The sequence below is a fragment of the Lonchura striata genome, chromosome 7, assembly GCF_046129695.1.
Source record: "Lonchura striata isolate bLonStr1 chromosome 7, bLonStr1.mat, whole genome shotgun sequence".
Classification (NCBI taxonomy): Eukaryota; Metazoa; Chordata; class Aves; order Passeriformes; family Estrildidae; genus Lonchura; species Lonchura striata.
In genome coordinates this window covers 28,028,055-28,054,994 of record NC_134609.1, presented here as the reverse complement: position 1 = coordinate 28,054,994, position 26,940 = coordinate 28,028,055, and the positions used below count along the sequence as shown (strand labels likewise).

Sequence of the window (26,940 nt, the reverse complement as noted above, 5' to 3'; positions counted from 1 at the left end):
CGTGAGAAGAAATATATCCCTTGCATTGTTTTGGATGGTCTTTAAAAGTAGTGTCTTGTTTCATCTGAGACCGCCTAAATCTGCAGAAACACACAAATCCAAGAGAAAACAAGTGCCAGCTTCTTGGGTGGCATGAAAGGAAAACATTCCCTGTGAAAATGCCAAGGAGAGCTAGGCTTTGTGGAGCAGAGGAGGAGAAAGATCACTTTGGGATGAGGATGCCATCAGACCAAATCCCCACCACCAGCCTCATCCTTTTAAGTCTTCAGAGCCCCTGAACCACCCAGCTCACCTGTACTTGAGTTTGGGCAGTCAGCACTGAAAGCAGTGAGGATTTTCATGGCCTAGGCAATATTTTTACCCAGGGTGAGCTCTGGGGATGGTTGAGGTGGGCTGGGTGGCTGGCAAAGCCATTTTTGTTTGAACACTTGTTTAAACAAAATTTATGGAGGGTGCAGCAGCAACGGCTGCCGGGGATGGGTGTCAGTTGTTGTGGGAAGCTGTGTTCTGCATGGTGTGGTTCTCTGCTGGCCATCTCTCCTCGAGCTCAGGCTGCCTGCAGGGGCTTGCCAGGCTCTAAAAACCTCTCCTTGATGAAATGAAACTGGTTAAAAATTCCCCTTCTCTACCCCCTCTTCGTTTTCCTGTCCCAGCCTGGCGTGTTTCGTGTTGACCATAAATTTCTTCTCCCATTTTTTTTTTCCTAGCAAATGTGTTCATGGATGATGCAGTCACTTGAGCAAATATTTGTTAGAAGCCCTCTCACCTCCTCTCCTGCTTTGAGCCTTTTGAATGTCTTACATTGAGGAATATTTTGCAGAAGTTTATTTTTCCTTGCAGTAAAGTATAGTGGCCTGCATGAATGAATGGAATGGTAGTAGGGATTATGTCATTTATTTAAATGTCTAGTCCTTTCCTATAGAGAGGCAGGAAAGTAAATAATGAGGTTTTCAAAAGTGATGAGAGGTTTGGTGTGCTGGGTACCCAGCTGATGGCACCCAGAGGACCCTCCTTGTGTCCTGTAAGAAATGAAACCAGAAGTTCAAAAATTACTTTTGCAAGTCACAACCTGTGTTTTGGAGTCCTGCATACTTAGTAATTTTGCCACTCTTTTAAAAAAAAAATCATTTGATGAGTTCAAGGGTATAATTGCGAGTCTGTTTTCAAACCTGTGCATGGGAATGTGTACCTTGGGTTGAATTTAGTGTGAATCTCTCAAGAGATTGGGATTTTAACCTAAAGGGGGGTTGATGTTGGAGTGCCCAGCCATTCCTGTGCGGCTGGAGGCTTGCAGTAATTGTGGAGCATTCATAAAATTGCTGAAGCAGTAAATTAAGGCTGGCCAGAAGGGGAAACTCTGACAGTTTTTCTAGTTGAGACAGTTCTACAGAGTTAGCTTTATGCCCTTTTTTCTGTTTTCATATGAATTTTCAGTTCCCACAGGGTTGTGGAGAATTATGAATGTTTGTTTAGAGGCAATTGCCTACGTAGACCGCATCTTACGAACTTCAGGTCGTAATTCTAGGTCAAGTTCTGTGTAGAAAGCTGTCAGTTGAAAGCCTCTGAAATTACTTTTTCTATATGGTTTAACTGGTTCCAGAGCTGATTAAGTGTAAGTAATAGCAAATGGTATTAAACATGGTAACATATTACACTAACATGAGCATCTGACTATATGGTGTAATGTAGAGAACCCTCTGATTATGTCACAGAGTTGGGAGGTATCCCAGGAAAAATCGTGCCAAATAGTGACACAATGCTAGTTAGGCATATGCCAATAACTTTCCAAACCTTGAACTCTTTTGACAATTAAAAGCCTGGAGCCAGCAGGGCTGAGAAGTTTTCAGTCAGAATGTAGGTGTGAAGCATTCTCATTTTTACCTTGTAATTACTTGCAAGAACTCTTAAGACTCAGCTCAGATGGTCTTGTTCAAATTTACAGACCTGGCAAAACCCTTGCAGTGATTTTTTTTTTTTAACAGTGAGAGTAGAAAATACAGAAGGAAAAAAAAAAAGCAGCAAGTCATTGGCAGCCTCTCTACTGCACAGGATACTTGTGCACAGTGACTGTGTTAGCAGGGAATGGCCCATTCAAATTGGCCAGGATGTTCTGTGCTGAACAAAGTTATTCTCTGAATGTTTGGGATACCCCAGTCAATGGCTTTTTCCTTCCTTCTCCATTTCCAAGTGGGGATTGAAGCAGGGCTTTGCTCAGGGACTCAGATGTGTTTGCAAACGGTGGTGATACAAAACTCCAGGAGGACGCTGTCACAGGGAGACGAGTCGATTTTAGCTTTTTATTAGAGCAGTACACAGAGGCTTCAATTAATATTGGATACTTATTGTCCAGGGCAACGTGCCAGCACATAGGAATTGCTTACAACAGAAATACAGCAAGGCCAGGAGAGCGAAATGTCACTGTCCATTTTACAGATGAAAACCTGGAGTGATGAAATTTCTTGCCCTGGGTCACACAGGAAGCTGGTGACAGAGCCAAGAAGCAAAGCTGGTCTTTGAATCCTAATCCAGTACCTTAATTAAAAGAATGTTCTTTCCCTTGTATAGCTTAGCCCATTAGCTGTTTTTTTACATGCAGCTGAAGTGCCTTTTCTCCTCCTTTGTATTTAACAGTAGGTAGAAACTTGGGTTTTTATGGCAAGCTTACTAATAGACTAACTCCATTCTCAGTACCTGTATATAAAGTCGTGCAGTCTTGAGGGAGAAGGAATGGGAACGAGGTGGATTTCACTCTCGAGTTGTATTGTAGTGAATCCGGGTTGTAGGAAGCAACGTGGGAATGCAGCCACTGAGACTTGTATATAATTAGATCACTCTTGGATGGCAATTATTGCTGGAGTACAATTTCAGCAGCGGCAGTTCTGTTTGAGCATGGAGGAGCTAATTGAATTTGGGTTTTAACGGCAAAAGAAAAAAAAAAAAAAAAGTCACTCTTTGAGCAGTCCTGCTCCAGGTAGCCATTTCTGCCCTATTTAATGTTGTCATCCGGGGAGACAAAAGATGGTTTGGTTTCAGGTGAAGTTTGCCACGTTGCCTCATTTAGTGGGATTTGCAAGCAGTTGCTACAGCACAACACCTCTACAAAGAATATATGATGACCCTGCTGTTTGCTATAAAAATGAATATGCTGCAAATGTATTTTTTTCCAAAAGAAGCCCTTCTGCAGCCAGGTTAGCAGTACTTTAAACAGTTCCTAATTTGCCTAATAGCCTTTGGCTCTCTTTGCTGAGGAGTTAGCTCCAGGGGTGGCAGAGCACCACGCAGCTGTCCCTTAAGAGTAATTCATATTTTCATATAAAAGCAGTGTGAGAGTAACTTCTCACCCAGAAAGCATTTTAAATGACTCTCAGTTTAAAGCTTGTGCCTCAGAAATCTCATGTATGAGTGATTTTACTGATGGCTGTGCAGAAAAACACTTCTATTCTGAACTCTTGGTAGTTTTAGAAGATATATTTTAGCATATTATAAGATATCCTATTTGCCATAGGATAAATTTTGTTCTTGTTTTTTTATGACATGCTGTTAAAAATCTTGCTAAAATGGAATCGACATTTTGCTATTGGTACTTCACTGTTTATGTTTCCCTTCGTTTAGACAGAAGGAAAAACTTCTGCTTTTGCTTCTAGTCAAGTTTTATTTTTGGACTTTCATGTCCTCTCCCAGTCTCTAGCTGCGAACATGGCATGAGCACATATTTTTTTTTTTAAAGACATGTTTCCATTTTGTCATTCCCAAATCCATAAAAACATATGGATTGTTGTTTGCCTTTTGCTGAGGCTTGTTGAAATAAAGTTCAGAATTAGTTTGACTCAAGTATAGTTCTTCCCTTGATTTCCAGATTGTTTTTAGGATTCGGGTTACATACGAAAAAAGGAACTGACACCAACTCAATAACATGCCTTGGGTGTTGCATCATTAAAGTCTGGCAGGAGTTAAGGGCAGGTATTACAACCAAGCCTAAACTTGCATTTCTGGCAGATGTTCTTGCAGTTGTTGACTGCCTCTTTACAAGGACAAGCTTTGGCTTGACGTCTTCACCCCGGCGCTCGCGGCGCGGGACAAGATGAGGCAGGGACAGAAAGCACGAAGGAATCCAGGCTGCTGCCTGCCCTCGGGTCTCTCTAGGCTGAGAGGGAAGATGCTTTTATTTAATGTGTTGATAAGCCCAGTGTGGACTTTACACCTGGCACCAGGCTCTTGGCAAGGTGCTGCATCGCAGGAGGAATTACGCAAATTGTTTAGCGCTGGGGGCTGTGCGGTTTGCTCCCGAAAACAAAGCCCACACTGTGATGGTTCAGCTCAGGCAAAATGAAAGCTTATGGGTTTCCCCCCTCTGCTCCCTTAATAAGGTAAAAATATTCCAACCCTGTAGTTTTATAGCATTAAAGCTTCTGATTTCATTGGAGTAGTCTGGCTAAATTACATTTTATGGACAAATACTGGTGTCATTACTTCATCTGCTGGGTGAACAGTGAATTTGTCATGTTTGGAATGCTTCCTGCAGAGTCTGCTGGGGAGGACTGGTCTCCCTGTCCCATTTTCTGTCTTATTACAGCCCCAAGGCAGTTATTTCTCCTTCTTTTGATGAGTGATGAACAGGATATTGTTTCAGCTCTGTTATTATAATTTTTAATCATGCCTTCTAATTTGTGTTGTATCCTACTTATGGAAGTGCAAGTAGGAATTTGCAGGAGTTGTCTGAAGATGCAAACACAGGACTGTTGCCTTGTTAATGTGCTATTGGCATCTGTCAAAAGCCATATCTGTGCCTAATAGGAGGGTCTTTCTGACCTGATCCAGGTTTTCTCACAGCTTTATTAGTAAAAAAATGGAAGTGTAATTGGCAGCGAATTGGTAAAGCTATGTCTTAAAAATACAGAAAAAAATGAAGCTAAAATTATTATAAATATAGAAAAGTTGTAAATGAACTGTGATACAGGTTGGATGATGACATATTGAAGACAAACACAAGGTTTACAATGTAGGAGAAAAAAAAAAATTAAGGGCTGTTACCAAGGTGAGAAAGGTGAGAGGGGGAGGAATCTGGCAGTAGAAAAGCATGGACAAATCAGTAAAATGTAAAATTGTGTATCTAATAAAGAAAAAGGCCTCACTTAGAACCTCAGTGTTGGTCTCCTCTCCTCTCTCTGCTCTGCAGAGCACTGTGTGACCTGACATCCAGAGGTGGCTGTGATTTACAGCTTTTGAGGGTTTTTGAGGGTTTTAAGCAATTATGTCATCTTTGGATTGCTACTGTTCCTCTGGTGCAGCTTCCACAGCTGTTATTCCATTTAAACATAAAAAGACACATTAAAAATCAGAGTTTGGTAAACACGTTTGAATACTGATTCACTCTGTAAATTTAAGGTACTGAGTTTATTTTTTTTCAGATTGCTCTTTGAAAGGTATCATGAACATGTTGAAATTTTTGACTTTTCATGAAAGTAAAACACTGTGCTGTCAGAACTTTAGCAAAGGGAAGAACCCAACATGACAGTGTGTTAGTTGGAATAATTTATCATTTTTACAGGATGCTTATAAAAGTCTAAAATTACATATACTTTTAGGGGGGTTTTAATCACCATCACAAGTAAAGCATCAGTTGTTTTTGTGTATTCTGCATTTATAAGTGAATCTCCCTGCATTCCTTGCTGTTTATTCCTGCAGCACTGTTTCTGCTATTCAGTTGGACTATGTGCATTGTTGAGCAACATGATTTCATTGCAGCAGTTGGCTTCCTTTGATATTTGTGCACCTAGGGTGTTTGTGAGCATACCTATGTCTATATTTCACAGAATAATGAGGTTGGAAGAGACCTCTAAGATCATCAAGTCCAACCTATGCCCTAGTGAATTTTCCAGCAAATGGGTTTTACTGCCCCAACTGCTTTTCAGAGACATTTTCTCAGAAAGCAGCTCAGGCACCTGCTGCTCAGCCAGAGGCTGTTGGTGATGCTCCTGTCCCTGCTTCCTAGGAAGCTGTCCTTTTTTGCTGAAAGGCAGCAAAAGGGGGTGCAGGAATGCTGTGGGTTTTCCCCAGCAGGCAACCAAGCCCCACACAATTCTTGCTTACTCCTCACCATGGGATGGGGAAGAGAATCAGAAGGGCAGAACTGAGGACTTGTGGGTTGAGATAAGAACAGTTCAATAATTTAAATATAATGGCAATAATGAAAAAGAAAATAAGGAAAAGAGAGAGAAATAAAACTCAAGAAAGTCAAGTGACGCAAATGAAAAACAGTTGCTCAGCACTGACTGACTGGTGCTCAGCCAGTTCCTGAGTGGCTCCTGGCCACCTTTCCCCACAATTGATGCACTGAGTTTGTGGTCTGGAGTATCTCTGTGGTCAGCTCTCCTGGCTGTGTCCCCCCCCAGCTCCTTGTGCCCCCCAGTTATCCCCCCTGGCAGGGCAGCAGGAGGAGCTGACAGGTCCTTGACTGAGTGTCAGAGCTGCTCAGCAGCCACCAAACCATCAGTGTGTTCTCAGCATTATTCTCATCCTTGATCCAGACAGGGCACTGTACCAGTGGTAGGAAGAAAATTACCTACCCCAGCCAGAACCAGGAGAGGAGCTGTGGAAAGTTAATACATCAATTTTGTAGTTCTGGAGCACCAAGTTTATGTCCAAGTGTGGCCAGCCTGTGAACGCTGCTGCATCTTGTGAAATTTACTTGGATTGACCCAAATTACTGGAAATAAAATGAAAAATATGTGTAATCAGGGTCTTCCCATGAGCAGTTTTCTTCAGCATCTGGCCCAGCTTTCAGAGCAGTGGATTGTGTGCTGCAGAAGGGAATGTGGTGCTGGTGGAGGGATGTCCCCAAACTTCACCACCAGGGAAGGGAAGCCCAAAGAGCTCAGTGAGGGCTGACACAGACATGTCATGATGCTGAGCCAGGACTGTCCAGCTCTGAAATTCTGTGTGCTGGAGCTTCTTTTCTGCCCTGAGACCTGCACAGTTGGTATAGCCAGTCAGCTGCTGGTTGGCTGTGTCTGGCAGGGAGCTGGGGAAGGGTGAATTCCACAGTGCTTCTGATAATTCCACACCTGCACTGCTCAACAGAGCAAGCTTGCTGTGTAAGAAAAGGGGGGAGCGGTGTAGAAATGTAAGGAGTGCTTTTAAAGCTTTACATAATCTTTTCCATTTTACTTTAAAGGCAGAGCTGTTTTCAGGAAAGGAAATTTGGCAGATGAGAAATATGTAGTTGGGTCACAATACCAGGAGAAAGAATAACTCCCCCCGTGTGCTTTATGGCATCACTGGGTGCACTGGTGAGCTAAAGCCACTGCAGCTGGGAGAGGACATCATCCCTGTGGGAGGGATGCTGTTTGCCAGGCATGCAGTAAACCTTTGGCAGAGCCTACTGGGGAGCCCATTCCAGTGATGCTGGACCCAGCATTGTCTCTGGTTATTATACAGCAGCTGAGTGCTGGGAGCTGTGCACAGTACAAAGGATGATATCTCTGGGTGTAAAAATTAATGCAGTCTCTGGGAACAGCCAGAACAATAAAATTTTACCACTTGTCTGTGAGAAGTCACAAGCTGTTTTTCATATTCTCTTGTAGACTTTTTCTTTTAGGGCACCCTGAAAGGAATATCAATGAAAATTGTAGCCTCTCATTGTTCTGTTTCCCATAATTTTTTCACACTAAAATAAGGCCTCTCCACCCTTTGTTCAGACATGTATGAAGCATTTGCTTATGCATGCACTGTGTGAGGGACACTGCAAGGGAGCTCCAAGATCTGTGTTGTACAACTCTTGCTGCTACGACTTTTTCTGCTCCTTGGGGCTGATGAGGCCCACGCTGTCAGCCTGACAATAGGGCTTTGCTTTTAAGGACAAGCTGATCTTAAAACCCTGTTGATAATTTCATGTTTTAAAACAAGAGCATTCATGTTTCCTGCTGTAGCCTCAGGCTTGGTGGATGTCCCTGTGTCTTTTAACCCTCAGATATATGTGTGGTTTGAAAGGACAGCTTTTAACTAGTTCTGATTATGACTTTTTTTTTTTTTTTTTGGGTACTGTTTTCATTGACACCAACAGGCTTTGTATCAAGCCAAATAGGTCAGTCTTGCTTGCTGTCTCTTCCCCATCTTGCTGCCCTGTGAGGAAGCAGTGTAAAGGTGTGCAGAGATGGATTTTTAGCTAAAATGCAGAAAGGAGAGAGAGCTGAAGCTCTGCTGTACAGCTATCCAAGGAGACAGATGGGATAACATCAGTGGGAGCTTGCCTGCTTGGGAAACAATGCCATCACTTAAAATTAGAGGTGAAGGTGGTGAAGCCAAGGACAAAGAGTTTGAATACATCTGCTTAACTTCTGTAAAGCTTTTTAAAAGGCATTGCCTTTTCCTTGGCTGGTCTTGGTGAGTAGAAGGGCTTGAATGTCTCAAGGCAGTTGGATGGAGTGGCAGAGGCTTTGCTATGGGTAACAAATGGGTCTGCTTTGATATATGTGACAGAACTTTAATCTTTAGCATTAAAACTCTTTAATGATGTTCAAATGTTTAACTTCTGGTGAAAGTATCAGTGACAGCAGGGATGTGTGAAGTCTGGTTCCCTGCTGTCTCACTCTGCTGACTGCTGGTACTGCCCAGAAATCAGAGCAGAGCTGGGTGGTGGGGCCCAGAGTGAGACACAAAGCAGCAAGAAGTGCCTCAAATTTGTGTAAAAGGCTTCTAAATTAAAGGACAAAGATAATGGTGATGGAGGTTGGCCCCAGGTCCCTGTGCCAGGTTCACGGGAGCTCCATCTGCAGCAATGCCCCTTTGAGCTTTGGCCACCACAATGATTTCTCCAAGTAGTATTGAGCCAGTAGGAAGTGCTGCACATGGAGACTCCTGCTGTACTGGAATGTGGAGCAGCATGAACTGTTTGTTGGCTAATGCCTACTGGTTAAAAAATGCCAAAATTTGTAAGGTGGGGTATCATCAGTACTGGTAGTGCTGGTTTGATCCATAAGCTGTTCTGCAAGCCTGCCTGAGAGGCTCCTGTTCTTTATCAAGTGTTCTTGCCAGGGATGGTCTTTATCTCTTACTGTTTCGTGACAGTGATGTTAATCCTTCCAGCCTGCAAGCATCTTGTGATTTTTCAGAGTTTAGCAAGAGAGCATCATCCCTAACTTGCTGTGGGCTCTGCCTTGGCGTGTGTAAATTACCCAGGAAGAGATGATTGGAGGGGTTTGTCTTGTGTGTCTGTTTAAATGGAACATGAGAGTTGAGCAGCACTTCTGAATTGGCTGAAAGCAACATGCAGAGCCTCATCTTGTACAGAGAGAAGCCCCAAGTGATGTGGAGCTGGTGGAGCCTGCTCAGCTCCTGGTCCAGGGACGTCTGGCCCGTGACATTTGTTAGCAGAGATGTTCTGCCTACACCTGCCTGCTTCTTTCTGATCTTCTGAATGAGCAGCCATCACTCAGCCTTCCTCCTCCACGCCATGGAGCAAATGGTGGCGTTAGGAGTGTTCTGCTTCCAGGATTTCAGAGAGCTCAGGTTCCCCTAAGCAATGGATTTGTGCAGGGGAGAGGAAGTGAAGGCTTGGCTTGGCCCAGTGTAGAGAGCTACCTTGGAGGAGAAAACTCCTGAAGGAGCTGGCATGACTTTGGCTGGATCCCTTTTACACCTCTCTGTCTCAGGGTGTGGAGTGCAAGTGTGGTTCCAAATGGGGTCCAGTGTATGAACCTGGAAAATGCTAGATTTATACAGAAACCCAAGCTGCAATTCCTCATGCTGGAGTTTCTCCTGGAAATCACCTCAGAAAGGTCCTCTGATTCAGAGAACAATGATTAATCCAGCCTCTGAGTGCTGGGGAAGGGATTTGCAGTTAGTGTAGGTGGGATCTTTCATGAAGGGTGGTGATCCTTGCAATCTGGTGCCTTTGCAGTCATCTAGCACAGGATAGAAACCTGAAACTCATTGCTCACTGAGCAGAAAGCGTTTAATAATCTTATAATCTTTCCTCTAATGGTTAATATTTAGCCCAAATAGATGCTGATCAGGCACATATCCTGTGGCTGACCCTTTGGCTTTAGTAAATGCTCCAGTCCTGTAGCAGGTACCCACATCACCAAAAGCAGCAGCAGAGCCAGCAGTAGCAGTGCCTACATGTCTCAACAGGGATGTCAAAAAAGGAGCACAGAGACAGAGTGGCTGGCACAGATGGAGGGGGTTGTTCCCTCAGACTGTGACTGAAATGGTCACTAGTGCCACTTCTGAGAGCAAATCATGTTTCAGCTTGGAGGTGGTGTGGGGTGCACTGTGGGAACCTGGAACTGCACCTGAGAGGTTTCACCTTCCTGCCTTCAGTGGTTAAGTCACCTGAAAAGTTACCATGGGACTGCCCTTCCTGATGGAGCAGCTTTGGTAATCCCATGGGAGTGGTTGGAGGAGGGCATGAGGAGAGGGCTCTGGGTGTCCCAGAGGTGGGTGACACTGCTGGAGAAGGCTCTGGATGTCCCAGAGGTGGGTGACACTGCTGGAGAAGGTTCTGGATGCCCCAGAGATGGGTGAAACTGCTGGAGAAGGCTCTGGGTGTCCCAGAGGTGGGTGACACTGCTGGAGAAGGTTCTGGGTGTCCCAGAGGTGGGTGACACTGCTGGAGAAGGTTCTGGGTGTCCCAGAGGTGGGTGACACTGCTAGAGAGGACTCTGGGTGTCCCAGAGGTGGGTGACACTGCTGGAGAAGGTTCTGGATGCCCCAGAGATGGGTGAAACTGCTGGAGAAGGCTCTGGGTGTCCCAGAGGTGGGTGGCACTGCTGGCTTCCCACTCTGTGAGGTCTGTGGGTCACTTGGTGGCACAAGGGATGTGTCAGGTGGCTTCACACCCCAAAGTGTTTCCCAGGGGAATGCCCAGATGTGATGTGCTGTTAATTCAGGGACAGAGCCCTGCTCCTCCATCAGCAGGGCTGCTCCCAGACCCCAGCAGCCTTCTGAGATCTCCTGGGTTAAGGGAGATGGCCCAGTGGAGATGGTGGGAAAGTGCTGCTCCTTGGTGAAGATGAAACACAGGGGAGGAATGTTTCAGTCCAAGCCTGCAATGAAAAGGCTGTGGTTAATTTTTTTAAAGGCTTGCAACTCAATCTTGCAAGTTTGCTACGTGAAGCCAAAGCCAGTGCAAGAGGCTGTGATTACAGTCTGGCCTAAAATGCTGGAGGATGTTTTTGAGACTCATCATTTACAGCACAATTAGCATCTTCCAAAGCAACAGATGTTGCAGCATCTGAGGGAAGGTGTTTTCTCCAAACATGGTCCAGGCTGCTGCTGAATATTTCCTGAGCTTGGAATCAGGCAAAATAAGCAACTAGAGCTGAGGGTGCTGCACTGACCAGGGGAAGATGAGGGCATGGCAGGTCTGTGTTTTCAGGGAGAGCTGGAATTACTTCATTTCTCATTTAGTGATGGCTGAAGGCACAGAACCTCTCCCAGGAGCTATTGATTCAGAACTGGTGCTCAGAGGCATCATTTGAGGGATCCCTCTGTATTTGCTCAGTGGCAGCCATCAAGATGAGTCCTAGAAGTCAGTAACATTTCAAAACTGTGATTAAAGGCTCTGATAAATGTGTCCAGCTAAAACTTAGGTAATTTTATTCTCCCTCACTTTCCCCCTTAATTGAGGATCTCTCCATTGTCCCCAGAACTCATGCTTGGTCTTGCATTTGCTATTAAGCTTTTCTTTTTCTAGCCCACACTTGAATCACACATTTGCAAGGAGAGGAAACAAGCACATTCAAAAGCAGAAAATAAGAGTAGTTTTTCATTTTCTTTTTTTTTCAATGAATCGGATGCCTTATGCAAAGCCCATTGAATTCCATGTGAGTTTTCCCCCTGACTTCAATGGGCTTTGGTTCTGGCTTTTAGCTCCCCTGAAAGGTCCTGAACTATCTGTGCTAGGGTGACAAGGAGGCTTGGAGAGACAATTCCCAGAGCTCTTCTCAGCCCCTGGCACAGCCAGGTTGCTAAGGAGACTTGGCCTGGCCAAGCTCCTGGAGCTCCCCCTTTCCGGGGTTATTGTCTGCTGTCCCTGCCAAGGCTCTCTGGTGGCAGCAGTGCCACTCTCCCAGCCACAAAACCTCTCCCCTGGCCTCTGACAGCAGCAATTCCTGCCCTGCATCTCCCCTCTGCCAGCGTGCTTGGCCAGCAGCCTCCCTTCCCATGGCTGCTCCATCCTGCTCCAGGGCTGGAGCGATGGGCTTGTGGCTGCTGGCCTCCCTCTGCTCTGAGAGTTGGGCTTTGGTCCCTGTCAGCCACCTCCACACCCCAGCATCTTCATCTCCTACGGCTGCATCACTTCCCTCTTTCTCTTCTCTCTCCTTTACCCCCTTCTCTCTCCTTTGCCCAGCACCAAAAAAAAAAAAAAAAAAAAAAAAAGCCAAGGAATCTTCTGTTCGGGGGATTAAATTCCTTAAGGAGCCCGTTCTCAGGATTCCTTGTTAAGTGTGTAGGCTCCTACATTCATTTCCAGTAGCAGGACAGGCTCCCACCATCTCTAGGTGTCCTGCAGTACTTTGGACTTCCTAGGAAGTTCCTTCCCTTGTGCCAGGTTTTTTTTGTGTTTTTTTTTCTTTTGTTTTGTGTTTTTCTTTTTTTTTTTCTTTTTTTTTTTTTTTGTTGTTTGTTTGTTTGCTTGGCTTTTTTATTTTTGTTTGTTTGTTTTTGTTTTTTGGGTTTTTTTTTGTTTTGTTTTTTTTTGGACTTGGAATTTTCCAGCTTTCCTGGATTCTTTGTAGTTTTATCTCTTGGAAGGAGGTATTTTGAAGTTTTAACATTAACAGGCTAAATGACAGTTTCCTCTAAGCCTTTTGGGCAAGGTCTCTTTGTCAGTATCCCTTCAGATAGCAACTCTTGTTTGTCTACAGATAAGTGAGCAGAAATATTCAAACCCTGGGCACTTTTATGGTGGTGTAAAATTTAGGTGTTTGTGGCCTTGAATCTGATATATCTCATGTGAGCAATCATTTTGACTCTGTGTTTTGTAGATAACTAATTCCTCAGACGGGGATGATGTTGATTTTGTATCTAAACTGCAAGCTGGTATCTTGTCTCTTGTGGTGGGATCCAGCAGGAAGCATGTTGGGAGTGATTTTCTGTATTATAGTATAAGTTTTTGACTTGTTTTTATAACAAATTGTGTCATTAGTGAGATTGTAACACTGAAATGTCAGTGCTCAGGCAGCATATATTTATTTCTCAAGGTGTTTATTCAAAATTCAAAAAATAATGAATGAACAAGGAATAGTGAAATCACTCCCCAGAGCTATGAGATTTGCTGCCAGCTTGTTTTGTATAAAAATATTGTTTAAATAACTGGAGATGTATATGGTCACAGTGTTTTAGTGATGATCTTGATTATAATTATTAGGTAATGATACTATCACTTTCACCAGCCTTAAAATTTTTTTTAAAGGCAATTTTGACTCCTTTGCTGGTGTTCAGTAGAAAGGAACATGCTGTTTCCATCTAATATTAGTGCAGCTAGCTGTTTGAGTGATGATATCTGCTTACAAATGTACAGCTTGTATTTTAAATGCTGAATAGTGATGTGAGATTTATGAATATGGCTTTGACAGTACATGTGCTTAACAGAGACCTTGGATGTGTGTGGGTTTGCAGAGACGTAGGATAACTTCAGGATGTTTTTGGATAACGTCCTGAAACGAGTATTTCCAGGAAAAGGTGCTCTACAGAATTAAGCTTGGTCGTTGGTAATTATGGAAGTTTCTTTGTAGTTATTTTTCCCAATCCTGAGTGTTTTTTGTGGGCTCTTTGGACCCCATGCCTGCTGGATTTACATGGTGATGGTTTTGTTCTCCTGTGCTGTTTGCCTGTGTGGGCACAGGACTACTCCCCTCTGCTGAAGTGGAGGAGTTGGTGAATACTGATCCATGTGGGGGAAGGCAACAAAAGTTTATTTTTAACATATTTCCCTTTAGAAAAGAAATTTCACAAACAGCCATACGTATATGCCCATCCACATACACACACTTTAATTTTTTTAATAAAACTGGGGGCCAAGAGTGTGAGAACTCTGCTTTTACTCCTTTGCTTTGCCTCCTCTTTTTTGGTAGAGGAAATGCTTGACAGTCATCAATAAAAGATTAAATCATTGATGGCTATCAGGATAAACGAAACACGTCTTGTGTGTGGATGTTGGCATAGTAGGAACTTTTCCAAGATGTTTCAGGCCTCATTCTCTGGTTTGTTAAAGGGCAGAGAATAAGGTCACAAAGGAAATCAAACCCTGATGTGGAGAAATGAAACATGAGGCCTACTGACTTCTAAAAAACATTTTAAATAACATTCTCTAAGGTTTCATTTTATACCGAAGGCAGCTGTAATAAGTTTTGGAAGATGGTGTAAGGTTTCTATTAAAGAGAGATTTTTGCTTGCTGTTTTTGTACCCAAATGAAGGAATGAGGGAGATGGAATTAGAGCTTATTTAGTATAAGGTGAGAAACTAAAAGTTCTCTCCAGAACTGTAAAATAATAATTTATATGTTCTACTGCAATTTACAAATTAAAAAATATGAAACTGTTCCTAGATCTTCAAAAATGACACACATAGCCATGGAATAATTTAGTAACTGCAATTCAAGTGCACTTTTGCCACAAGTAAAATAAGACTGCTGCTTTGTAGTGTGCTGCCAGCATAGCCTCAGTGAATAAATTCCCAGTAGATGTTTGCTGCATGCCAAATGTATTGGACTGTATAAAAGATCCCATTGTTCAATGGCATCATTATTTGCTATTATACTCACAATGTTTGCTTGTGAAACAATTTATTGGAGACAAGTATGTTTAAGAAAGAACGCTTGGTTTGAAATTCAGCTGATTTGGCTTGTAATGTCAGAGCATTTACAGTATATAGCCTCTAAAAATAAATATTTAGGTCTGCTATTTTTTACTTATCTTTGAAAGAATTCCTGGAGCAGGGGAGAATGCGAAGCTGAGGCTGGGGATGGCCAGCGAGCAGTTCACTTCTGATTCATAGAATTGTTCAGGTTGGAAAAGCCCCCTAAAATCATTGAGTCCAATTAATTAACCCAGCAGCGCCAAGGCCACCCATAAACCACATCCCCACATATCACATCTACACACATGACCTTCAGATGTCCTTTAGCCTGTTCCAAAGCTGGGCAGCCCTTTTGGTGAGGGAATTTCCCCTGATACCCAATCCAAACCCTCCCCTGGCACAACCCGAGGCCATTTCCCCTCCTCCTGTCACCTGTGAGAGGAGCCTGGCTCCCACCTGGCTCAAACATCCTATCAGGGAGTTGTAGAGAGTGAGAAGGTCCCTCCTGAACCTCCTTTTCTCCAGGCTAAATAATCTCAATTCCCTCAGCTGCTCCCCATGAGAGGTTCCCTGAAAATGTGTGAGAAATGCTTATGCATGGGCATAGATTAGAAGCTGAATTGGCTCACATTAAATACACTTTCATTTTCCAGAGAGCTCTGTATTTGCCTGTGTCTTGGTGAGAATAAGAACGAAGCAGTGTTTCTGCTGCTGTGTCTGGATGGTGGTGGTGGCACTGATTGGAGCATTTTAGGAAGCTGAGCTGCCTAGTTTGTGCATCCTGCACTTCTGCCGCTATTTCTGAGAAATTCCTTTTGGTTTATTTTAACACGTTTTAAATCAATCATTATTCAAAATTAATCAATAATATTTCTTCCTAATGTGTGTCAATAATATTTCTTCTTAATCAAAAAATTAATCAAAAATTGATCAATAATATTTCTTCTTAATGTGTGGAGGTCTAGTTGAGTCAAGACGTTCTAGAACTCAGAGGTAACTTAATTACGGTAGCTTAAAAAAACCCAAAAGGAGATATTTTACCTAATTAGGGCTGAGTTAAACCACGGAAAATGAGCAAAGTGTTTTAAGCGGGGTTTTTCCCTCCCTCCCCCCAAATGGCTATTCTTTAAATTACAAGTGTAGCGCTCAAGCCATCTCCTTTGAACTGCAGGTTTTGTTACACGCTTTGGCTGCGGCGTTACTTCGGAGGAGTCAGCCAACAGGCTTACAGGGCTTTTTGGCTGGGGTTCACTTACAGTTTTCTTGGCAGCCCTGCTTATTTATGCATCTTTATTTCTCTCTCTCTCTCTCTCTTGCTCCTTCCCCGCCGTTCCCTGCTGGCGCAGAGCGCTCCCCGCACCGGCCCATCCTGCAGGCGGGGCTCCCCGCCAACGCCTCCGCCGTGGTCGGGGGGGACGTGGAGTTTGTCTGCAAGGTCTACAGCGATGCCCAGCCCCACATCCAGTGGATAAAGCACGTGGAGAGGAACGGCAGTAAATACGGGCCAGACGGGCTGCCTTATCTCCAGGTTTTAAAGGTGAGGCTTCGCAGATGCCGGCGGTGGTGATGCCTTCTTTAGAGCGTGGTGTAAATCCGAGGATTTTGAGTTCTGAGCTTCTTTTGAAAGTGGAGATGTTTATGTTAGAAGTGAAATGATGAGTTAGATTGTCTGAATGCTAACTGTGCAGCTTATCGACACTGTTTTGCTCCTTTTTACTTCCATGAGAAATCGTTTATATCATTTATATCTGAATGTTTCAGGCATGACTTGTTAAGAAAAAATGAAAATCCTTCTAAAGAATATCACTGACATTTCTGTATGGGTAGAAAGCATCCAAAACATACCTGGGACAATCTTCTCCGTTTCTTTCATGTTTCTTCAGCCTCTTGATTTCAAAGAAACATGGCAGCTGCTGCCAAAGGCTTGCTGGAGGACTGGGCTGTCAGGATGCTGAGATGTCTGGTTTGGAGCAGTGTATTGGTACTGTCATACCTGCCCGTTTGGAGCAAGCCTGACAGGGAAACTGAAGCTTTCCAAGCTGGGTGGCATTGCCAAAACTCTGTCAGGCAGGACAGCCAGCTCTATACCTGCTTGTCCCATGCAATACCTGCCTAGGTGGATTCTTTTTTCCCCCCACGCTGCTGTTTTCTAACTCCTCGTGTGATGCTGCAGATGTAAGAAAACCAAACAACAACAACAACAACCGAAAGGAAAATAAAAAACCCTACAAATTCCAACCCCAAGCCTTTCAGTGTTTAGAAGCTGATGTGGAATATTCTGGTGACGTGTTGGTGGTGGGACCATAGACAGATTGGTGTCCATTCTGGGCAGCAGTGACGTTGTTCTCCTGTGTTATTGGTCTGTTCTAGCACTCGGGGATAAATAGTTCCAATGCTGAAGTGCTGACACTGTACAATGTGACAGAGGTGGACGCTGGAGAATATATTTGTAAGGTCTCCAATTATATAGGGGAGGCCAACCAGTCTGCCTGGCTCTCTGTTCTGCCAAGCATACAAGGTAACAACGTTTTTTAAAGCAAGCTGGAAAAAATGGTGCTTTGGGAGACTGCAGGCAGCTTGTAGGATACTCTCTGGCCTTGGTGGTATATGTGTAATCCTCCTTTGGTGATGCAGCTGGTGTTACACCAGCAGCCATGGAAAAATTCCCACAATATTTTCTGTACCAGAAGCACTGCTTTGGTTTCTGTTTGCTGATCTTTATTCTCTCTTTGGTGTCTTTGTGTCTGCGTGTGCTGAACAGTTTTGTTGTTGATTCTGCATACTCTGCAGTTCACACCAAGGGTACTCCTTGAATAATGTAATTACAGCCTAGCAGTGTATATTTATATATACACATAGGTGTGTATGTATATGACCTGTTCACATAAAAACCCCCTGGAGCACAAGTCAGGTCAGTTTAGTCACTGTGACTGTGCAGGTGGGAGGATTTTTCCAGGTCTTACTCACCCATTACTAACTGGGTTTTACTCAGCAGTAACGATAAAGACAGGCAACCGTGTGACTGCAGCCCACAATTAAATTAACCTCAAAATTGTCCAATAAAAAGGTATTTATTCCCTGATTGTGTATTTCAAAGTAACATTTTTGAATGGAACAGAGATCAAAAGTAGCAAACATTAATTTCTCTAAACCTCCATCACTGAGCTCTTGATGCTGACGCTCTGATGTGCCCATCTTGGGGCAGCTGGGGAGTTCCAGGCCTAAAATTTACTCCATTTGTATGAGTTTGGATACTTGGAGTGGTGCACAAGTCTGGAAGATCACTAATAAAAAATGCAAAACGTGCAGTTTTTTTTCCCCTCAATCTTTAGGTTGTAGAAAAATATATTTTATTTCTATTGTCTGGTTCTCAAACCTTTGAAGTCTTTTCTCTCCCACCTGTGAGAGCCACAACTGAACAAGATCTCTGATTTCTGAGCAAGAATTGGGATAATTTTCACTGTGCTTCTAGGCAAACCATCAAATATTTCCAGATCTGAGATTTAAATGAGATTTGGCAACTCTTCACAATGTACAGTAGTAGTTACTACTCAAAAGTGCAGTGCAGTGGGTGATGCAAGTATCATACCATCTAAGACAGCTACAATTTTGTCTTTTGGAACAGAATTCACCCCTTTTTTATCATTTTAGAGTATACTTTTACTTTAGATTCTTTCCTCTGAAACACGTCTCTACATGTGAAGGATCCCACATTCTGTCCTACTTTGTTTTCTCTTTGTTTTTCTTTCAACTTTCTCTCGTCGCAAAAGAAGAAGGCAAAAAAAAAAAAAAAGATTTGTGGGTGAATTTTTCCATGTCTTTTCATTGCATGCATGTTTAGGTGGTGAGTTTAGGCCTGGTGAAGGGTGTTGATTACTTTCTGAGGTGAGCTGGGACCTGTTGGTAAACGCCTTTTGGATGAGGGATTGTGGATGGGGAAGGAGCTTTGCATCTCTCCACCTCTGCCTTTACCAAGTGCAAAGCCCTGTGGCTCCATCTCCCTATCCACAAAATTTCTCTCAGTGTCTAGCTTTTTCTCTTGCTTCCCTCTTGTTTTTTTTTAGGCTGCCGGTGTTAACACCACGGACAAAGAAATTGAGGTTCTCTATATACGGAATGTAACTTTTGAGGATGCTGGGGAGTATACATGCTTGGCGGGTAATTCTATTGGGATATCCTTTCACACTGCATGGTTGACAGTTCTGCCAGGTATACACTGCTCTCTTTCTGTGGTTTTTCCTCTTTTTTTCCCCTCCCCTCCCCTTGTTGATTGCTGAAGAATTAGCACGGCTTCTGTCTCAAAAAAAAAAAAAAGGACTTTTACAATGATTTTGGTTTTTTTAAGCGCAGTTGTCTCAAGAAAGTGAGTTGTTCTGTCACGTGTTTGCAACTCCAAAAACCAAACGGCAACAACAACAGAAGAGTGGAGTATGTGGCTATTCCACTTAATTGAAATGCTTTTACATCATCAGAAATGCTAAGGAGCTGCATTTCCTTAGCACTTCAGTGAGACAACTGAAAATTAGCCCATAAATCATTGTAAACTTTGTCAAGAGGATGAAATTCAGTTCGTTACAAAGTTTGGAACTAATTTGGCCATAGTTATGTACTGGCTCATTAAAATGCCTGAGCTGTTCAGTGTACTTCAATTCACTTTTACCTATCATGCATATCTCTCATGGAAATTCCAGTTTCAATGCCAGAGGATCATGTACAGAAGCAGTGCCTTCCATATCTTGGGAATCGGCTCCGTGCATCTTTAAACATTGCATGCTCTAAGGAAATAAGTAGTCATTTGCTTTTACTGCAAAGCATGTCTTGCTGTTCTGGGGTTGATGATGTTTCTGTCCTTAAAAGAAACAAACATCAATGTGCTTTATTGCCTGAAAATTATTATCAGCTGTTAGAAGATGTAACCGTAGTTGGTTTTGACATTAGTCAAATTTTCTCATTTATAACTGTTGGCAGCTGCCTCCGGAGTTCCTTTGGAAAAAAACATGAACTACCTGAGGTTTGCTGGGTCATCTTGTGCTTAACATTTATTAATTGTTAATCCTAAGTAAGAGGTACAACAAAACCTGCATGTGCGTATTGCTGAGGCTCACAATGTGGGAGTTAAATGTTCCCACTGTCTGCAGATAATTTCTTACCTTTTACTGAAATATATTGAACAAGGCAGCTTTATTCCATCTCACTCTGAACTGAACCCTGAGCCTGTGAAGTGTCACCAAGCAGGCAGAGCAGTGCTTATGTAGAGTTTGCTTCTGCTGGCAATGTTTGCATTTTGCAAGTGCTTGAACAGCATTTTTTTAAACCCATTTTCTTTTAACAAAGTATTTTTCTAAGCTTGGAAAGGCACGAGAAAATTTCAGCTTGAAACGTGCATTGCTTGTGGAGTGACCGCTGATGGCTGTGGAATGCTGTTTATCCGGGGGTTGAATCCCAGATAAGGGATTAGGGACACTGTTTGCACATATAACTGTCTTGAAGATAGCTTCAAAATGGTTTCAATCAGAGCAACAGCTCTGTAGAGCCACTCCCTCCCAAATCTAATCTCATAGGCCAGTAACCACTGATGAGGTTACTGCCGTCCTCACTGAAGAGGGCTCGTTAATTAACGTGTTGCTGCCAATTCCTTTTTCAATTATGCTTCAATTATGCTTTTTAATCCAGCACTGGGCTCCTCAAAGGACCTCAGGGGAGTTGGGCACCCAGCATGAAGCACAGCTGGTTGAGCAGCTGGACAGCCAGCTCCTTGAAACCCTTTTGAAACCCCTAAACTGAGTTTATAGACATGATGGGGGACTGATTCATCCTCCCTTCCCTCTGTGTTTTAAGATCCTACTGCAAATTTTGAATAAACAGGTAGACTCAAGCAGGCTCAAGCCCAAACATTTATTTTCAAATTTAGACACTTTTCATTCAGGCTAGCTAATTCAGTTTTATCTTTAGATGTGCTTTGGTGTAGTTCACAAGAATTGCTGTGTTTTTGCAATTTGGCTTGAGTAACAAAATTAACCTGAGCCTAGTTTGAACAGTTTTTCGTCCCTCTAAAACGATCCTTGATCATGCAATATTTCAGTGTATGTGTACGTACCTACCTAGGCAGACACGTGTATACGTTTGTGTCTGCATACATAGATGCACGAGCTCATGCTCGGTGCAAACTGAAAAATCAAAGCAGTAATCTGCAAAAAATAATTGCTCTTAGATTACAAGATGGCCTAAACACCCAGTGCTCTGAACATCACGGAGGAATTTATATTTTATATTTTACCATTACTTACTCCAAGCGCTGTGCCGAACGCTGCCCTGTTTGCTAACCCTGTGGCATGATTGTTCCCTCCTGCAACCTTCCCACCCAGCTCCTGAGAAAGAAAAGGAATACCCAGCCTCTCCAGACTACGTGGAAATAGCAATTTACTGCATAGGGGTGTTCCTGATAGCCTGCATGGTGCTGACAGTGATCCTGTGCCGCATGAAGAACACCACCAAGAAGCCGGATTTCAGCAGCCAGCCCGCTGTCCACAAGCTGACCAAGCGAATCCCCCTGCGCAGACAGGTAACAGAAAGTAGATAAAGAGTTTCAAAAAAACTTTTTTCTCACCCCAACCACTAAGCCAGCACATCCTCCTGCTGAGGAAAGGGAAGGGAAGAAGGGAATTAATAAATTGCAGCAGGTTGCGGTAGGGGTGGGAGGGAGCTTAGCACAGCGATGGGCGTCTCGAGGAAATCAGGGTAGGGCTGTTAGAGAGGGGAGAAATGTAAAAAATGAAATATTTCCTGTATTAGCAGTCTGTACATGAGGGGAAAAAAATGTATTTCAGCTATTTTGGGGCCTGATCCCGCAGCTTGTTGGCGTCAATGGAAAAAATGTTACTGCCATAATGGGCTCTGGAGCAGAATCCTGTTTAATTGTATATTTATGATGTTTCTAAGGTGATTATTATTGTGGTAACTAGGTACCAGATGCAGAGAGGTATTTTTCAGGGAGACTTTTGAAGACTGAAGGGAGGGAGTTTCATAGCCAGGCCTCCAGAAAACACCCCAAAATAGAAAAAAGACTGTAATAAAGTAAAAATAGTGAGATACTATATCAGATCTCGGGCAGCTTGATTACGATAATGATGCTTTTGAGTAAGAAACAAAAGCAAGTGCCAGATTTAAAATGCACACAACAGCATCGCATGAAATATATTTTACAATTGTTTGTGGTTGGCAATGAGCAATACTGGAGAGGGAGATACCACGAGCAATGAACCAGTTGAACAAGTAACAGGACTTTGGCTTTATCACAGGCCACCACTTGCCAAAACAGCCTCCATTCCCACACTCTGTCCTCTCCTGAAGGATTTGTGGTGTTTTTAGAAGCTGGTGTTTAATAGGTTTTGATTTTCCTGCACTAGGTCTTGAGGCCAGGCCTCTGCACCCCCAGATTTCAGCCCTGCAGGATGGGGGATGTTGGAATCTGAAGCTGGGGTTCACCTCAGCAGCCAAAAAAATTCTGTCTAGGGGGGTTGGATCCAAGCCCTGGCCAGGGACCTGGGATGTGAGGGTTCACTTTGTGTCCATCTGCACCATGAGTAAGTGGTGCAGGATTTCTGCAGATTTGTTTTTACAGTCCAGAATATTGTCACTGTCAGAGTAATACATGTACCTTAAAAAGGGTTCTTCAGCATGGGTAAGTGTTTGAAATTACATGTATGGGCACACAGAGTAGGAAATTCTGAGCAGCATTATATTTTTCTGGACCCTCGTTTCATGGTGTCTGAATTTCCTTGGTTAAAAATACCAAGGAGTGGAATACTTTAGCTACCTTCCTCTGAATTCAGTATTTTACAGAACCTTGAGGTGAGGGACCTGAACTTTTTTCAATCTGAAAGATATTTGGTTTGTTTAACGTGCAAAAAAATGTTAATTCTTTTTTTTTTTTTAATCTTTCTTTGCCACTTTAGGATGTTTTTAGGGGATTTTGGATTTTTGGTGGGGTTTTTTGTTGTTTTGTTTGTTTTTTGATTTTGTCTTTTGTTTTTTTTTTTTTTTTTTGTAATTTTGATTTTGCACATTTGTTTGAGTACCACTGGGACAAAGAGAGACTTTTCACTCTGAGTGTGTCAGAAAGAGTGATGAGAAGCCCTCAGCCCAATATTCACACATCTCTCTGGCTAGAAATCTGTGTCTGCAGCTTTGTGGACAAAGGAGGCCTTTCAGAGGTTGTGTGCTTAGCCAGAGAGAGATACACATCAACTGCTTAGATAGGAGACATTTATTAGATTTCTGCCTGAATATAAAAGCCTAATGACTCAGAGACAAGTTGATGGTAAAAAAAATACCTAGGGTTTGGTGTGAACTCAGTTGTGTCAGCTGGAAATGGCTCCTCGGGGAGCAGAGTGTTATTTCATTGCATGTGACAGCAGTGCCAACCACTGCCCTCACTTCAGCTATTTATCCTTAAATGATGCAATATGGACCTTCTCCAAAGCTATTGTTTGCACAGAGGAAAGAAACTGTCTTACAACATGTTTGTCACGTTGGGTTTTATCAATTTATTTCAGTATTTCTACATATTTTTAGCCGAAATGGCATTTTGCTTTTAAAACTGGGAATACTTTAAAAAAAAAATATATATATTTGAAAGTGCAAATGCTTTTTCAACGCCTAAGCAAAAATCCCACTACTCCAAATTGCTCCTGGTACTGTTTTGTTAGCAGCAGTTGCTCATTGAAGGTCTCTCTGCTCTTGTGTCTGCATGGAAGAAAATGTAACTACTGTGTAAGCATTGTCTGAAATCTGTATTTCTGATTTGATGATTTCACTGGTCAGTTTGCAAAGGCAGGATGAGACAAGCAGTCCCTGAAGAGTCGCTTGTGAATATTCCTTCATTTCTTCTTGATGCTGAGGCTGCAGCAGCTCTTCAGTTTCTGCATCTTTTAAATCTGGTTTTGGATTTCAGGGCTGTTGTCACAAGTGAAGAATTGAAAAATAGTCCAGATGTTTTATTTAAAGGGTGTGTGTTTCTGGATCATTCAACCCTGTTTTATTGTGCCACCAAGCTCACTTTGTTCCAGTTTATTTGTGTTTCAGAGGATTGTATTTAGACTTGGTGGGGTTTTGTCACTAAACCTTTATTTATCTGTGGATCACAGGAGGTTTCCCTTGGTGCTGTGTGTGGGAGGGATGAGGTGGGAAGGGAGCAAGATGCTCGTGGCAGGTAGGCTGTGAGAATGGGGCTGGGTGATGATGGGATTTGTTGGAATTCCAGAGAAATGAGGCCACAGACTGGGAAATTCTTGATACTGTTTTCAAAGCTCCTCTGCTGCTGGGTCAGGGTCCCCGAGGATCTGGGCTGGAAAATAATCGTGGTTCAGAGAGAGACGTTTGCACAGCTCTGATGCCATCTTGTCTGAGCAGGAGAAGAGTCTTGCTGAGTAACATATGGTTTGGTTTGGATCCTCCTGCACTGTTTAGCCTGAGCCACCACAGGATTTTATCATTCCCCACATGCAGGCATTTTTCCCCTGCCAAAATGCAGTTCTGTTGGCGTTTGCAGCAAGGGTCAGGGTGAAGTCAGGAATTATCAGTTCCCATCCCCTAGCATCCTCATCCTCCCCAGGATCTGGTACTTGGTTTTCAGGTTTTTCCATGGAAATCCAGCAGGCAGCTCCTTTTTTCATCAAAGCAGTTAAGTGTTACCTGCGTGGAGGTGCCAGCTTGAGAGGGAGGGGATGGAGAATTTGTGGGATTGAGCCTCACAAGCTGATTTGCAGGACAGGCTTTAAGTGAGAGGGTCACTATACAAAGAGTACAAAGTAGCCTTCAATAGGATGTACATCTCCTTTGTAGAACCTTTGTTTTAGCAGATAAATTGTAATTGAGGCAGACAAAAAGACAATGCCATCGCTTGTGACTTGCTCAAAGTCAAGTACAAATGTTTGTCATCGCTAAAGGTTTTTGTTAGGGCTGTCACAGTCAATCTGTCAAATTTGGACCCCCTCAACATGTGTCTTAAACAGGAAGCAGTGATCTTTTTAATGCTTACATTTAAAATACACTCCCATTAATTTATGTCTGTTGTTGTTGTTGTGGAGTCTAATCCTTCATAAAGATATAATGGGTGTATTTGCGATGAACAAAGACTGATCAGTTTAAAGCAAGGCTTGAGCTCACCCAGCAGAATAGTTCAAAATGGTAGCTCAATAATTCAAAATTATAATGGCAGCTGGAATGTAAAAAAAAAAAAAAAGTGATAAGGAAAAGGGGAAGTAATGCAGTATTTCATGTAATATTGAGCAGTAAAATCATAATTTTTTTAGAGGACTAGACTATGAAGTACAAATATTAATTCATAACTGTCAGTAAGATATTGTTGAATGGAATTTACCTTAAATATTTATTTTATTTTTTTCTTTATGCTTGGGTTTTTTTTAATGGAAACCACTGTCTTGTTTAGTGGTACTTATTGGATATTATTTTGTGTATACGTGTTTCCAAATGAGTGCTTTTCATGGAGGGGTGGTGCATGTGTTTTAAATGTCAGTACTTAACATGAGGACTACTCAGTTTTGTGTAGTGCATTTAACCTTGTATTTTCCTGCATCTGGTCACTCAGACGGGCTGTTTCTACCAGCAGCTAACAGCATTATTTACTAATTATAATTTACAAATATGCATATGATTCCAAATTAACTTTTACAGCAGGGCCTTCAAAAAAGCTGACAGTTATAGGCAATCACTGCATGCCTGCTAAAAAGTCCCAGCATGAGTGCCAGAACTGACAGATCTAGGCTCCAGGACATGGTATGAATTATCAGTGGAGGAAAACACCCTTCATAATCAATTACAGACAATTACACACTGCTCTGCAGCTGATTTTGCCACATGGCATTTAAAGATTCCAGCTAAGATTTGTTTGTTTTAAACGCTCTGCTGCTTGGAAATGCTTGTAGAGCATTCACTGAGAGCTGATTAAGCACAGTGTGTTGGTCAGGGGAAGAAGATGAAGTTAAAATATAATATAATCATGCATTGTTAAAATATAATCATGCATTGATGGGTGAGGGTTGGGTGCAGTGGGCTTTTCTCCTTCCCCAGTGCAGATTTGGAGCTAAAGGTCTGTCTGAGGCTGGTGCTGTTCTCACTTCTGGCCTGCTAAAAGCACAAAGGAAGCACACAGGAATATTTTCTGGTGGAGCTCTGCCTTCCTTTTGAGGTTAACATCTACCATAATGCTTTTTTCAGTGCTCTGCTCAACTCAAGCTGACTTTCACCTTTCTTTCTTTAATTAAGAAATTAAACACCTCCCTGGTGCAGTGTCATCACTTAAAACAGGGTGTCAGCACACTGAGTGGGCCCCCAAGATGTTTAATTCACCTGTGTCAGGTGAAACTGCATGGTGAGGATCTGGAGAACAGAGCTGGAAAAAAGTAAAAAGCATACAGAAAGCTGCCACTTAAATGTAGATTAAAGCTGACCATGTCTACTGACCTTGGAATAGGTAGGATTTTCCTCAGTCTTTTATAGTGTGCTCTAAGGCAGTGAAAAAAAAAAAAATGCTCGAGGGAGGAGATCAAAGGTTAATTCTTTCTTATTGCAGGAAAGGTGAGAGGCCATTTCAAAACAGAAAATCCCCCCAACCACAGGCCAGGCTGGCTTGGCTTCATCTTTTCTGGAGCAGATTTTTATAGCCCTTGAGCTCCTGTAACTCCTTGTAGCGCTCCAGTTAATCAATCAGGAGAATATTCCCTGGGAGTACAGTCCATTTGTCTTCTCCCAGACACGGAGCAGCTCCTCTGGATTTCTCATCATTCCTATCCACATTAATGCACCTTGGTTACCTCCAGTACCTCTGGCCCATCACACAGTTCTGCTGTGAAGTAAACACGTGGAGTAGTGTTAAAAGGGAAACTGGCAGAGCCTTTAATCTGCTTTTTTTCTATACATTATTGCTATTTAAGCTCTGTGTTTAAAGCGCATCACTGGATTATTTCAGTTTATTGCAAGTTTATATTTATAGGCTTTAACCGTGCTAAAGCTGCTGAATGGTGAGCGTAAAAACTAGTGAAAAGATGAAACTCTGGAAGAGATCCAGACAGTGTCCAGTACAATGATTGTATTCATGAATGAAAACCAAAACCAAA

The 26,940-nt window shown here is 42.8% G+C and overlaps 1 protein-coding gene across 5 annotated transcripts in view; it reads left to right on the top strand.

Annotated features, from left to right (window-relative positions):
- The window catches only part of FGFR2 (fibroblast growth factor receptor 2), an 81,609-nt gene that overhangs the window by 34,808 nt on the left and 19,861 nt on the right, over positions 1-26,940 (top strand). For 2 of the 5 annotated variants that reach the window (XM_077784721.1, XM_077784722.1), the window contains 3 exons: positions 16,150-16,340; positions 18,868-19,012; positions 21,169-21,372. In XM_077784721.1, the coding sequence (XP_077640847.1) occupies positions 16,150-16,340; positions 18,868-19,012; positions 21,169-21,372 (540 nt within the window). Of the gene's footprint in view, positions 1-16,149; positions 16,341-17,173; positions 17,322-18,867; positions 19,013-21,168; positions 21,373-26,940 lie in introns of all 5 variants that reach the window. The other 3 variants (XM_021529293.2, XM_021529288.2, XM_077784724.1) reach the window with 2 other exon arrangements.